The sequence below is a fragment of the Hippocampus guttulatus genome, chromosome 9 (assembly GCF_054856545.1).
Source record: "Hippocampus guttulatus isolate MCC_2025c chromosome 9, RoL_Hgut_1.0, whole genome shotgun sequence".
Lineage (NCBI taxonomy): Eukaryota > Metazoa > Chordata > Actinopteri > Syngnathiformes > Syngnathidae > Hippocampus > Hippocampus guttulatus.
The window spans coordinates 12,738,195-12,753,976 of NC_141269.1; the positions used below are offsets into that span (position 1 = coordinate 12,738,195).

At 41.9% G+C, this 15,782-nt stretch overlaps 1 protein-coding gene across 1 annotated transcript; it reads left to right on the plus strand.

The window, feature by feature from the left end:
* The first annotated feature begins 4,585 nt into the window (after positions 1-4,585).
* Positions 4,586-12,265, plus strand: LOC147200392 (uncharacterized). Its single transcript, XM_086120825.1, has 11 exons — positions 4,586-4,669; positions 6,277-6,329; positions 6,416-6,469; positions 6,547-7,488; positions 8,512-8,605; positions 8,896-9,017; positions 9,702-9,822; positions 9,907-10,043; positions 10,178-10,326; positions 11,067-11,215; positions 11,473-12,265. Exons 2-11 carry the CDS (start codon positions 6,279-6,281, stop codon positions 11,499-11,501), a joined length of 1,848 nt encoding a protein of 615 aa, XP_085976951.1. The 5' UTR covers positions 4,586-4,669; positions 6,277-6,278; the 3' UTR covers positions 11,502-12,265.
* The last annotated feature ends 3,517 nt before the right edge of the window (positions 12,266-15,782 follow it).

Genomic DNA, 15,782 nt, shown 5'->3' on the forward strand with positions numbered 1-15,782 from the left:
ACGCCAAGGTGTATTTGTGCCAGAGAGCCAACTCAAAACACATTTTGGCGGGATGGATGATGATGAGTGCGCACACAAACCACAGACAGACACCACAAACATGCGCGTGCGCATGCACACACACACACACACAATGTGCACACACACACACACACACACACACACACACACACACACACACACTTTCCTTGAAGCAAAATCCAATTCTTACACTTCAAACCAAGTGTCATAAAGTATGAAATAACATGATGCTGTCAAGTACATTTTTACAAGTCCAAAACCAAAAATTACAGACACTGTAACTAGAGTCCTAGAGCTAGAGGATAGATAGATCGAGACTTGAATTTTATTCAGACTCTACCCCCCAAATGCACACTTAAATTTTAGTCATACTCTGCCCCCTCCCTTGTCAAATGTGAAATATGAGCAAACTATTGGGCTTGTTTTTCCTTTGGAGAGAAAATAAGAACCTCACCTACTCGGAGCGGAAGCATGGCATCGGCGAGGTTATGTTTGTTTCCTGTTAACTTACATCATCACCACTTTAGTTGAAAACAGCAGAGTATTCATTGCATACTTCGGCCAGACATTGTATTATGGAGATCTACAATAAATATCATTGAAAATTTCGTGGGCTTTTTTCTGCCGTTTTTGACATATAAAATGCTTTGGTATGTTATAAGGATTTTTTGCTCTTTATAAGGATTTTTTTGGTAGTTTATACAGCTTGGCGCTCCAAAAAGTTGACAGGTATGGTTATTGAACATGATTTCTGGATGATTTTTGTGTTGATGTTGGCGGCAACAGTTTGTAATGGCAAATTAAACTTAGACTGGGCTCCAACTATCCAACTTCCAGTCAGGCAGACGAGTCAAGTCAAACTTCCAAATATGAGCGCATCAAGGCACTGACATCCGTGCATTATTGTATTTACTAAGATTTTATTTCGAAGTTGCCCTTCTCACCATGTTGGTGGTGTGTTACCGTCATGCATGGCAAGAAGAATTGTTGTCTGACTTGTCTTCCTGACAGAGGACATCAAATAAATTTGTTTGAACCAAGGTAATTACTCGAGGACTGAAAGTTGTTACAAGACAAATCATGGTTTCACAATAACAACACGCCTGCTTACAATTCCCTGAGCATCCGGCATCCAAGAAGAACATCACCCTATTTAACCGATTTGGTGCAAAATGATTTTTTCCCCCCTCTCTCGCAGGCTGAAGATGGTCATGAAGGGGACTCATTCTGAAGATGTGGGCAACATCAAAATGGCCGTGATCATGTCGCTCATTTTAATGTAGTGCTATTCTCGATAATGCAAAGACACCGATCATTATTTTAATTTTTTTTTAACCCTTTCAGGGACAGCGGATACTGCAGTGGACAGTGTCATGATTCTGTTTGTGACTAACAGGTGGCACTGTAGGGCTGCTCCTGCAGCTGCACACCTGTTGGTCGTTATGTAATTAGTAGTATAAAAGGACTCCCGCCCGCCCACTCATTGTTGGGTCATTGTTTGCTTCTGTCAGGTTTGTTTCAGTCATGTTTCGGTCACTGTTATGTTTTAGCTTCAGTCATGATTTTTGTTTGATACTTTGGACTTTGTTTGTTTTGGATTTAGTTTTCTGAGAAAAGTAAAATGTTTTAATACAATTTGTCAAGTACACCCTGCTCCTCCCTCTTGCCTGCTTTTTGGGGTCCACCACCACCTCGCAACGTGACAGACAGCTTTCCATGTTGTCACCTTATAGGGTGCATGAAAGGGTTCAAGTTGTATGGATTGTTGATTGATGTTTAAAGAATTAAACATGAGACTAAATCGTAATTTTATTATGTAACCCATTGTGTGCGCGCATTGAGAAACCCATTGTGAAAACGATATAGGTTTATTACGATGTAACCGAACCCTGTTTTTGGAACTATGGAATTTGTCTGTGGAAAAAAAAAGATATGTACAGTAGGATACCTAAATAAAGAGGTTGATGCTTCCTGCCTGAGGCTTGCAAACGTTTCCTGGCTGTCCATATATGGTCCGTCTTTAAATAAAACGAAATAATTCCTTGTTTAAAACCTCCTTGGAGTTTGGCTATGTACAAGAAACATGTAATTAGGCTGGGGATGTTAACTGAAGTCTGGAGCGCTCTGTAAACCACAGCCGCCACTCGGTGTCCTGCTTTAGAAAGGGGCGGAGTGAGTCCAGGTTGATTGATGCTTGTTGTGGCACGCAGACATGCGGTTTACTATGTCTGCGTGTTCGCCGTGTGGCTATGTGAAGTCGTGTGATGCGTTGCCCTCCGCAGTCAAGGATACTGTGAATTTACGTAAGGGAAATAACTTGATGCAAGTGAACATTTGCCACACACTTGATTTTCTCTATATCACCTGTTGGATCAGAGAGAAGAATTACAAATCTGCAGAACAGTGGAATTTCAACTACTGCATCGATATAAAGCAAGTCATATATTAGGCAGGAATGAGTTCTGAACATTTAAAAAAAACAAAACAAGTAAATTAATGACACATGACCTCAGATACTGCAAACATCCTGGGTGCAAAAGGGTCACAGCCGGTTGCATTGAGAGAGATGAATACATTCCTTGAATATGGAAGAGTATACGAGGAAGCGGATTAAAAAAAGTGAAGTAACAACCAGTGTTCACACAAACATTGTCCCTCTAGCGCACACTCCAAATGTTTATCCTTCCACTCTGATCCAAATCCACTCTTATTTTAATACACTACTGTTCTTGAAGTAGATTCGGGTTGAGAACTTGAAGTTTGTGTTTTGAAGCCATGGTCGGTGATGACCTTTTCTTGAGCCAATGTTCTGCAAAAAGGGCGAATCTTTGCCCACGGACCTCAATTTGACCTAGCAAGTAGCACGTCATGTTTTCAGTGACATGCGTTTTTCAGTCACTTCAACTGGTTTTAGAGCGATCATATTGGGGAACGAAAGGACACATTTGACCTTCGTTGAAGCTGTTGGAGGAAGGTGGCCTTTGTCTTCCTCTGTGTGTTCGTTAATTTCGGATGATGAGGATGTTGGTTATCCAAATACAAGCTGGAGACGATGAACAGTCTCTTCAAAGCATTTATTTGCAGAATATTCTGGGCACCAATGATTTACAGACAATGGCTGCTGGATCACAAGTGCACCCACACAAAGGACACACAACATATTTATTTCATCAGAAGGGTGGTACCGAGACTATAGTGCGACCTCAAGACTTCAGTGTCTCCTAAACCGATTCTAAGCTTGTATCAACCCGTCTCCGCAAGGTCTCCAGTAAGCAGTGTATCAAGGCTAACAGATGGCTCCAAGGACGTACCTGGTTTACTGCGGGCATGAAAATGTTATACAGGCTAGACTAAATATGGCGGAAGACACACATCATTGCTCTATTTTAATCTAACATTGTTGAGAAACACAAAAGACCATGGCGGAGCTTTCACTAGACTAAATATGAGCAGAAGTCATCCATCAAAGGGCATTTTCACCCACATATTGTTTCTGATCATTTGAACAGGCTCATGGCTGCTGAACTTGATGTTTTGGGGAAATCCTAGACGTCTACTTTTCTGAGCAGGATGAATGTGCATTCTGCCTTGCACAGGTATGATCCATTTTGGTTTCACGTTCGGACATTTTGTGATTACGGTATTATATTTGTCATTTACTATGTTCAGTAAAATGTATTCTCTGCACTGAACCCATTCTTAAAGAGCAGTCGGCAGCTGCGAACTGAATGGGGAACCAGATTCAGACCTTGTGTCAGCATCTTGGTCAAGGGAACTGGCCGGAAATGAACTTTCATGTTTTTGGAATGTGGGAGTAGACTGGGGCACCCAGAGAAAATCCACAGAGGCGTGGATAGAGCATGACACTAAAAAGGCCAAAGAGTCAGGTGTTAAGAGCCGTTGGAAAGCTAGAATTGAACCAACCACTCTCCCACCACACTGCCATGTCGTGAAAGAGTTGGGATGAATTCTCAGCGTGGTCACTGATTTACTTTGGCAAGGCTGACTTTGTTATATATTCCATTTATTTTATGATCAATGTTTATAGTGTCTCTTGAATCTTAACTTGCAGAATCACAATTTACTTGCCACAGAAAGGTGAGCCTTGCAGCAGACAACAGAAAAATAAAGACTAAAAACGAACTTTCAATTTTCCGTCCAACGCATGCATTCGAGATGTCACGGATTCGAATCCTAGCTTGAGACTTCCAATGTGGAGTTTTGTTTGGGAGGAGAATGTGAGTGTGAAAGTTTACTTGTTTTTCTTTTGTACCCCATCTCTTGCTCAAAGTGATTCAAATATGTAAAGATAGGAAATTAAATGGATGCTGCACAGGAGTTTGGTCTCTCTTTCTTGTGAGTCCCAAACCATTTGTTATCAGTGTGTTGGTGCGACAGACCCATCCGGTGTGTGTGTGTGTGTGTGTGTGTGTGTGTGTGTGTGTGTGTGTGTGTGCGTGTGTGTGTGTGTGTGTGTGTGTGTGTGTGTGTGTGTGTGTGTGTGTGTGTGTGTGTGTGTGTGTGTGTGTGTGTGCTGTTTGTAGAGTAAGATCCCCGATTGGGATACAAAAGGACTTCTTCCCAGGTTGAGCGGAGGCACACGCTAATGCCTGTGCAGGATTCCCATTCTTCTTCCAGCAAATTTCAGGTATTATTTCACTACGCATCAATGTTTTCTACTCACATCAATAATTTGTCACGCTCGCCAATTTGCTCACGTGTTGTGGCAGTTGCTGGTATGCTTGTACTGTGACGTCTTTTAGCTGAGGTTGACTATTTTTTTAGTCTGATGGTTTGGGATTTCTGTGTATCACCAATAGGGTATGAATACTGCTGTTATGTAAACTACAGATTGTCGAGACTCACTGTGAAAATGTGCATGTTGATATATGAGTGTGTCTGACAAAGAGTCAAGCATGTACTAGTCAGTAGTGAAGACCCCTCCTCACCAGTACATAGTTCATGCCATTTATGTAGCCCATATATCAATGTGACAGACGTTCTCTCAGATAAACACTTTCCTGTAATTGCAGCTTGAAGAATTTGCATTTCTCACCAGAGTCAATCAGGTTTAAAGATTCTGTCAATGTCATCATGCCACAAATGATAGCTCTAAATTACACTGTCAGTCTAGACTAGGGGTTGGTAAAGTACGGCTGTGGGAGGGATACGGCTCGCTTTGTTCTTTAATCTGTATTATGATCAAGATTCCCGTCATATTTGTTGTGTCAATGAAGCCGTTTCATCCTAAAATCCGTTAACTAGATCACATTTGTTCATTTTAAATGATTTTGAACAGGTGGCTCATTTGTATTTTTTTAAATAATGAAAATTGGGGTAAAAACTATTTCACAGATACAGTTAAGGTTGATTTTTTTTAAATAGTTTTTTTTTTGTAAATACACATTTTTTTTGTTGAAAATTATTGACCAATCTGTCAAAGTGTCTCCTGAAAAGTGATGGTTTTATAGCTGTAAGGATAAAACATTCATTTTATTCAATAACAGGCCCATCTGCCTGTTTTGAAAATGTAATGTAGCTCTTGAGCAGAAAGGTGTACCCACGCTTCAACCTCCTTTCATCTTTTAATTTTTTTTTTTTAAAGAAGAAATGGGATGACAAGATTACAAAGTTTAAAACACATTTTCAAGGAAAGGATATTCACTTTTACGATACTAATAAAAAATTTTGAACACAATTGTCCAAGCTATAAATAACAAGGTGCATGCACGCTGTATAGATTATAGATTATAGTATTGCAAACCTACAGATATTGGAATAAGAGTTCCTCCATCTGTAGAGACATAATATTCAAATCACATATTCTGATCGAATATTTGCACACTTCATAGCCATGCTTTGACTTGATCTGCTTGGGTTAACTGGATCAGACCGGATTCTTTTGTTCCCATGAACAGACCAGCCAACGTCTGCTTTGCTTCTGCTCTGCAACAACAACAAAAAGGGACTGTGGACTTAGTCTACTTTTTTCCAGTCTGGTAGCTGCGTCTTGTTGACTTTAGCTACGAAAGGGATTGAGGTGAAGCCCAGGCTCGCTACCATGATGATGGGGGACGGCTTTGCACACAAATCAAATGTGTGGAAGTCCAAATATTTGTGGCAGTTATGGAGTCTGTCTATACGGTTTATCGGTTGAATTTGTCCTTTAAAGCATTTTGATTCTCTTTTTGTCAGGAGTAATTGATGGAAATTTGACATGTGTATTTTCTTTTTTGTTTTGGTTTATCCTTCCAGGCATGAGGGCCTGCATATTTCTTTGCCTTCTGGCTGCAGCATTCCCTTTATCTGTGAGTGGAAAAGTAATTATTTCAGACGATTTAATGAAGTTGCAAAATACACGGGCACAATGATTCACATTTCAAATGTTATACAGGTAGAAAATAATCGGCATGGAAAGCAGAGAACTTCCCACAGGGCCAACGAAAAGGTAAAGCCAACTCCTCTAGAATTGTTTTGTTGAAAACATCATTTAAAATTGCTTTTTTTTCTCCTCGCTCAATTCAGGTCATTGCCATTGAGGAGTCCAACCAGGCACCAGTCCTGCCCACTTTAGTGGCTGTTGAAGCCAGTAACCAGGAGCAGGAAGAAGAGGAAGCGAGCGCGGAAGACAACGCTACCGTTGAGAAAAAGAGCGGCGCATTTGAGATGACGAAGGATGAAAGCGAGGCCTTCCTCCTGAGTGAGGACGATCTGGTGGACCTCCTGAAAAAGGAAGAAGCAGAAGAGGAAGAAGCAGAAAAACAAGAGATGGGTGAAGAGGTGGACACAGGCGTTGATGAAGAGAAGTTCAGACTAACAGAAGAAGTGCAGAAGAAATTGTTAACGATGCAAGCTGAGCAGGTCAAAAATGAGAGTGTGGGAAGTGGTGAAATGTTTGTGAAAGAAAGCAAAGAGTCGGAAGTGGAGATGAAAACCAAGAAAAATGGGGATGAATCCTTAGGAGAAGAAAATGTTGCGTTTTTGGAAGAATCTGAAGACAGCACAGAGTCCAAGATACTGTCCACTCTTGACTACGCTGGTGATAGTGCAATAGTGCCACCTCTACGGCTAATTCCAGCCAAAGGTGACATCAAGCCTATTTCTACATTAGCTACTAAAGAGGATAAATATGCTGGCGGAGCCGTAGATGTCCAAGTGATGCAAAACAGTAAAGGGACAGGACATCAAGGAGGGTCAAGTAAGGATCAAATTCAAGACAACAAGCCCAAAGACTCACAGACACAGCTGGCTGGAAAGGACGAGGTGAAAAGTAACGTTGAGAGTGGGGACAACGCCAGTGGAAAGACACGGAGACCAAAGAAGCAGCAAAGAACAAGGAAGCACTCGCCACAAAAGGAGGAAAAACAAAATGATCCGGAACAAAGCCACAAAGCGCCTCAAGAGATGGGAGGAGGACCCAATAACAGCACAGTCCAGAAGGCAAAAAAGAGAAGAGCAGGACAATGGGTATGGCACACATAGCGTAGCATCCAAAGTTGAACACAATCACTCCTGCGATGCCCTCGTGTCAAAACATCCAAAATATCGTCAGCAATGTCAAGTGAATGAATTCATTTGCTGGACTCAAAATGTCGCCATCACAAGACGTTGACTTCCAAGGCACCATGTTAAGTAACACATTTGTAACCATTATACCACTGATTCTCAAAAATGTGGTAAGAGTACCACTAATAGTACTGCACAAAATATCCAGCAGCGTGTGTGTTTGAATATTCGCTTGAGGAATTATTAAGATCATAATAAATGAGAACACATACCATGGATATTAATCATAAACCTTCTGGATCATGTCCTTGGCCTCTAGGCTCGAATTATTTTACTCTTTAGTAGTCATAATCATAATCATTTCAGTGAAAATGCTTAATCCACATAGTTATGGCACAGAACTGAATAAAATGTTTTTGTGCTGCCTTTCGCAGATGGAGAAAGTTTGCTGATTAGATTGCACTTCATCCATGTGAACAAGCGGTTGTTAAATTGCCACAAGAGTGGCACTGGCTAAAGCGGGCACACAAATAGTCCATGTAACTGTTTAAAAAAAAATACATACTGTAATTTGAACAGTGTATAACAAACAACATTGAAACAATGAAGTGGCATTTTAGAAAAATTTAAGTTATTCAAGTAAATAATAAATACACAGAGAGAATATAAAATACACAACAGGATAGATTCCATAAATTCATTCTATCCATTTCAAGGTTGTTTTTTTATGGGGCTCCGCAGATAAGGCAGCAAAGGGGCCCCTTGACATTCTGGTTAGTCGCGTGTTTTACAGTACAGTACAGTATACCTTTTACTGCTGCCCTCAAGTGGGAAAAAAAGTTACTACATGCGCCTTTCAAGGATCTCCTGGACTAAAAGAAAATTGTTTACCTTGCCTACACTGAATCGGATTGAATTCAAAGCAGATTAAACCTCTAAATTGTTTGCATGCATTTGAATGTTTGCCTGTGTTACATCCTGCAGGGCCCTTTAGTAGGTGTCAACCCAGTGCAGATAAGGGCCAAAGTGGATCTCTACCCGAGTGCCAGGTCTTCTTCTCCCCCAGAAGCCCCTCCTGGTTGGTGTCTGCCTAATACCGCAGCATTCTCTACATTGACTCAATCACTCCACCAACAGTCTCGCAATCTGCTGAATGGCACATTGAACCAAAACTTCAGCATGAGCAGAGTCATTCTTGCTTCGTGGCTGCAAGCAAAACACAGCTCCAGCAGCTTTAGGAGTGAATGCGGAGAGATCAGGTTGAATTTCGTCACTGTACGAGCTTGAAGGCAGATGGAATGCAGAGGATGGTGTGCTTTAGTGACAGCTCACTGGTTTTTCTGGCAATCACATTGTTTTATGTTTCAGATCCATGCGATGACTTCCGCTGCAAGCGTGGAAAAATGTGCAAACTTGATCAAGATAAGAAGCCAAGTTGTGTCTGCCAGGAACCCACAGAATGCCCCCCCAGTTTGAATGAGTTTGATCACGTAAGTCTGAATCCCAACGCATTAAAAATATTTGTCTTTCTTTGTTTGCCCAACCACATGAGCAGCAATTTATTCAGGCAACAGTATACATAGGCTCCGATATGAGGAGGCCGAAAATGGCAATCTTTTGGGGGACGTTAATTGTACCATAAATGGCTACAGAGAAAATCTATCCATCCATTTATATAGCAAATGTCAGGTGTGCCAAACTCTTTTTTTTTTTGTCACGGGCCGCATCATAGTTATTGTGTGCCAGGGAAGGCCATAATGAACCGTACAAAAACCACCTTATATTATCACATAATACACAAAAGAATTCATGGATAAATAGTTTAAAAATTAGAAGCCAGTTTAAAAAAAGCTTCCATTCATTCACACTCACATTCACAACTACAGCATGGACAATTGAGTACTTTTTGCATGCATGTTTTTGATCATTGAGGAAACGCTGCAGAAAGGCCTGAGTTGAGATTTTGAACCTTCTCAACTGTGAGGCAGAAGCGCTAAGCCCTACCATGCTATGTTGCCTAATGAGAAAATCAGTTAAATTAATGCATTTGTATTCGTATCAGTACTTCAATGCCATGGGTTCCCCGTCACCCTTCTACAGTCAAACAAACAGCCAACGAAATAACATCTTCATCTTCATAATCAGACAACCGCATTGCCATTTAATTTCTGAAGGTTTGTGGGACAGACAACAAGACATACAGCACTTCGTGTGAACTTTTCGCCACGAAATGCAATCTGGAAGGCACCAAAAAGGGCCACAGACTTCATCTGGACTACACAGGGCCGTGCAAATGTGAGCACACATGAACATTTCGCTTAAATGCAGCTGTGTCACAAATGAATATGACCTTAAGCTCTCTTCTCCTGTCTTGCTTAGTGATACCTCCATGTGTGGACACAGAGCTGGTCCAGTTCCCGCTGCGAATGAGAGACTGGCTCAAAAATGTGCTGCTGCAGCTTTATGAACACGACTCCATGTCCGCCGGCTACCTCACCTCCAAGCAACGATTCCGAGTGTGTTTAGTGCTCCAAATAATATGGAACATTCACAAATTTTAACAATGCTGCATCTTCTATCCCTCTTAAATTCTCTTTCTATTGAAAATAAGTTACCATGGCTATGAAGTTGTTTGGACTGTGTTTTATAGGTGAAGAAAATCTTTGAGAGTGAAAGACGTCTTCATGCTGGTAATCACTCTGACGAGCTCCTGGCTCAAGACTTTGAGAAGAACTACAACATGTACATCTACCCAGTGCACTGGCAATTTGCTCAGCTGGACCAGCACCCCTCTGACAGGTCAGTTTTACCGCACGGGTGACACTGACAACTGAGCAAGGCCACAATGGGAGCGTTGTCAGGTTATTTGTTTAAATTGATTGTTCATGCTCATCACAGCTATTGTTGGATGCAAGTGTAGCGGTCGCACTATCCTGCATGTAGCATGTAACTTTAGGACATTCAATACAGATATGGAAAACATTTACTTTTCAATATCAATAGGTTTTAGGTAACGTTTCAGGAGGAGTAAGGAAGCTGAAGTACGTTTTGAGGGGCTGTATAATCAATTTCTATTCCCAACGACTAAGTGAAGTACAACAAATGACATTACTGCATTTTGAATTTGGCGAAACGCTTTGAGGTTCTTGGTTTAAATCTCTGCTCTGAGCTTCATGTAAAGTTTGCATATTCTCACCGTGCACGCCGGGGTTTACGCTCACACTTTGCTTAACTTACTGCAGCGAGTCATGCGCTCACACGGAAATCAGAATATGCCTTTTTTTTGTGCTCAGCCTTAGATCCCCCGCCTTTGAAAATAGAGTGTGGATGTGAATGATTGCTTATCTTGATTGACTTGCGACCAGTCCTGGGTGTATCCCTCCTCTAGCTCCACGGAAGTCATTTGGGATAGACTTCAGCCCACCTGCAACCCAAATGAAGTCAAGCAATATAGAAAATGGATGGATGGATGGACTTGAGTTATGATCAGTGGGCGTGCCTCCCCATCTAAAGACTTGATATTACTCTCTCCCGTGCAGAGTGCTGTCCCATTCAGAATTGGCTCCACTCAGGGTCCCTCTGGTACCTATGGAGCACTGTACCTCCCGCTTCTTTCAAGAGTGTGATGCCGACAAGGACAAGCATGTGTCCCTTACAGAGTGGACTTCCTGTTTTGGCATCAACAGCAGTAAGATCACCCAACACATGCCATGTTCAATCTGAAATTTGTAAACAAGGCCATTATAAACAATATATCAACTTTAACAAAATCATTGCAAAAAACAAACAACCCCCCCCCCCCCCCCCACTTAATTGGATCCGTTATTTAGCACTCCATACTGATTAATTGTAATCTATTTCTTGTTTGGATTGCCTACTTCTGACTTAATGCATGTTATTTGTAATTTTCAAACCATTACTGCAAATGATTTTGTCCCTCCACAGATGACATCGATGTCAACCTTCTCTTTTAAGGACACACTGTAGCTCGCCAACAGTTGTCTCGACATGGCAGATGCTCCAACAGTTCCATTCTGAGTAATGCCCACCAGTTGTACTCTTTATGAGCAAAGGTATTGAGACACACCTTTAATTAATGAATCAGGGATTGGGCTAGACCTCTTAAATTTCCTATAATTCAAGTATTCTACCTTAATGAAGACATTTTGGGCAAATCAGGCTATCAGTTATGTGGGCAAAGTTTTGGGAAGATCATTTTCTGTTCCAGCATGACTCTGCTTTAGTGCAGAACAGAGATTGGAAAACAGTTCTTGGCGCTAGCCTTACAAGTGTTTAAATTAACAGAGCACAAATTCCAACATCTTGTAGAAATCTGTTAGAGCTGCAAACTGCAGTCCATATTTTCTTTACTTGTCTATGTAATAATGACCTGACATCCTAACACCTTACATCTGAGAACAACATGCTTAATTTTATTTTTTACATTTGATACTATTCTATATTTTAGACACCGCCGCTACAATTACTTTTTTTTTAAAAAATGAAAGGTTAGAATTAAATCCCTTTTTTATGCGTTCCAAGCTGGGTAAACCTTTAGTGGAAAGTGTGTTGCACGGAGTACTGTCGCAGGCTTCCTGATTACTGTAATTGTTGTTGAATAGATTCTTTTGCAGCCTCAGTTAGATTGGAAAATTGCTTCTGAACTATGTGTGACTTACTTTGCCTTAGAAGGTGTTTGTATTTGCACCCTGTATCATTAAAAGCTGAAAGGAACAAACATTGTGTTGTTTGATCATATTTGGTGGATCCCTGTTGACTCCCATTCACACATAAAAGTGAACAGTCGATGTGGTTTTACACGGCTGTGGTTTTTGGGGTTGAGCACCCATCAGAAGATTCGGAGTAAAAAAAAAATATATGTGCGAATGCTATTAGTTTGTGTTTGGATGGTTGAGGGCATGGAGGGGGAACCTCCGTGTCCCAGCACTCTCCCCTCACAGGACATGCAACAAGGCTAACACTAAATTAGCTTGAGTGCTCACATAAACACTATGGCATCACAAAACGTCCCCGGGGTGTAGGAGGGTGTGTTTGCAAATTTCGGGGATCCGATCAATGAAGCAAGACTCAAGAGGCCACACAATTTATTTTCTCAACACTAAATTCTTTGTCAGTGACTGTAATTATGACTTATATGTAAACGTTAGCCCAATCGCAAAACTGCTCAAGTCATGTTTGAACATTCACAGAAAAAAAAATCAACAAACAGGAGGAGTCCAGTCGTCTTGATTCAACCTTTGCAGATTACCATGACCTGAAGACTGAGAATCTACAAAGACATAAAGAAAAAGGTAAATTTGTCATCACCTCAGGGGCAGTTCGACCACATGTGTTTTCCACATTCTACCAAGACAATTGGAAGGCTGGGTCCTTTGAGATGTTCAAAGGCTCCTCCTCAAGTAGCCTCGTGGACCACATAAACCATGAAGGATTTGTACAGGCTTAATGTGAATTTGGACAGCACGTGCGGCCGAGTCCTGTCGAAAATGCGGCCCTTGGTTCTGTACAGCCTGTGAATTGGACACAGCTAGTGAGCAAAAGCAAACATGTGCACTGTTTATTGTATGTCGGAAGATGTCACGATGCATTATTTTCCAAAATATTGCTCACTGTAGCCAGGGAGCGGCCCGGTAGTCCAGTGGTTAGCACGTCGACTTCACAGTGCAGAGGTACCGGGTTCAATTCCAGCTCCGGCCTCCCTGTGTGGAGTTTGCATGTTCTCCCCGGGCCTGCGTGGGTTTTCTCCGGGTGCTCCGGTTTCCTCCCACATTCCAAAAACATGCATGGCAGGCTGATTGAATGCTCTAAATTGTCCCTAGGTGTGAATGTGGGCGTGGATGGTTGTTCGTCTCTGTGTGCCCTGCGATTGGCTGGCAACCGATTGAGGGTGTCCCCCGCCTACTGCCCGAAGACAGCTGGGATAGGCTCCAGCACCCCCCGCGACCCTGATGAGGATCAAGCGGTTCGGAAAATGGATGGATGGATGTAGCCAGGGAGCAAGCCTCAAGTCAAGTCAAGTCAACTGTATTTATAGAGCACTTTCAAACAGCCATTGCTGCATACAAAGTGCTGTACATGGAGCAATTTAACATATACAATAAACAGTAAAACAAATCGGTAATAAAGACGGTAGGAAGCACCAAACAGTAAAACCAAGAACAAATCTAAGTCATGCTGAGTCGAATGCCAAAGAATACAAGTGAGTTTTGAGGAGGGTTTTGAAGATGGGCAGCGAGGAGGCTTGCCGAATGCTCAGTGGGAGGTCATTCCAGAGAGAGGGACCAGCAACAGAAAAGGCTCGATCCCCTCTGAGCCTCAGTTTAGTTCTTGGTACTTCCAATATTATGTCTGGTCCGCAGACCTGAGGCGCCGGGCAGGTGTGTAGGGGCGGATGAGCTCAGAGAGGTAAGGTGGCGCGAGATTATTTAGAGATTTGAAAACAAATAAGAGGATCTTGAAAATAACTCTAAAATGTATGGGGAGCCAGTGAAGGGATGCCAGAGTAGGAGTTGTGTGCTCCCTCTTACGAGTATCAGTCAAGAGGCGAGCAGAGGCATTCTGGACCAGCTGAAGGCGCTTAATGGAGGACTGGCTGAATCCAAAGTAAAGGGCATTGCAGTAATCGAGCCGGAATGTGACAAAGGCATGAATTACTGTCTCAAAGTGTTCATGAGAGAGGAGAGGTTTTATTTTGGCCAGCTGTCTAAGGTGAAAGAAGCTGGATTTAACGACGGCACCAATTTGCCGATCAAGTTTGAAATCACTGTCCAGTTTAAGGCCCAAGTTTGAGACTGTTGACTTAAGATAAGGAGACAGGGGGCCCAAGTCTAGAGGATGGGATGTACAAGGGCCACTGGGACCAAACAGTATCAAATCTGTCTTCTTTTCATTGAATTTCAAGAAATTTTATGCCATCCAGGTTTTGATTTCTTCCAGGCAGGATAGGAGTGGCCTTAATGAGAAGGCGTCTTTTTTGCTCAGTGGGACATAGATCTGGCAGTCTTCTGCATAGCAGTGGAAGGGAATACCATGTTTCCTTAAGATGGAACCCAATGGGAGCAGATACAGCGAGAACAGCAGAGGCCCCAGAATTGAGCCCTGTGGAACACCACATGACAGGGGAGCAGTGTGAGACTCAGAGCAGCGAAGGCTCAATGTAAGTGAAATAAAGTTACCTCGGATTGAGCACCTCTTTCAACACGAAATAGCTAACGTGTTTGATTTGTATTCACAACATTTCATGGAAGTTGTCACACTCAATTTGAACATATTAAACAGAGCAAGCACAAATAAATTAAATCTTATCGGACTGTTTGTGGTCAGCCTGGGTTGATCAAGGTGAAATGCACTTGGCGTCTTTCCTTAATTGGTGGTGCGCTAAGACTCCACCGATTTCTTGTTCAAAGGGGAGGGAGGACGAGTGTGGGAGTGAATTCTAAATTGGTGATTAAAACATTTATACACACTATGGAGACAATATCAGGAAAGTTTAGAATCACAGTGAGTATTTAGAATGGATAGACTCATTGCCAATTGTCGGAGCGGCAACTTGGGTGGCAAGGCATTTGTTAAAGGTGCCAGCTGCTAATTCCCTGCCACCCTGGAAAAAACACCTCTGACCTTGGCTCAACAAAGGTTTGGAAAGAACAGAATCTCTGGATCTCAGAACGATAAAAGACAGAGTGCTGGCTGCATGGGTGTGGCTCCTTGAATTGCTTCGGTAATGAGAGAGAGCAAACAATGTCTCAAGAAAGCATTCTAAAATATTTAATGGCCTACTAAGGATGTCCTTATTATTGAGCTTCCACTACGATTGAACAACGGACAAGTTTAAAATTCATAAAAAATAAGTCAATGTCCTCATACAAAAATGAGTCTGGAATCAGTTTATTGACCAAAAAACAGACTTCCACCACACCACAAAGGGTGTTTGCGTTGTTTACTGCGGTCAACAATGTCAGCAGGCAAAAAAAAAAAACATAAGGTTTTGTCCCCAGACAACCTCAGTGTGGAAAAACATAACCAACTGACCACACCTAAAATAAGATGAACTGAAATGCATTTGATGAATTCAGTATGTTAATGTTAAAAGCTGTAGCAAGTGCTGTACACGTACATTTCTTGTGCTGTTCAGCTTTTCTGTGTTTTGATTTGATTTATGTAAATAACAAGGGAACCATAAATCATGTCATCGTCACTCATGTGTCTTTACGCTTTTACTATGACAAACTGTG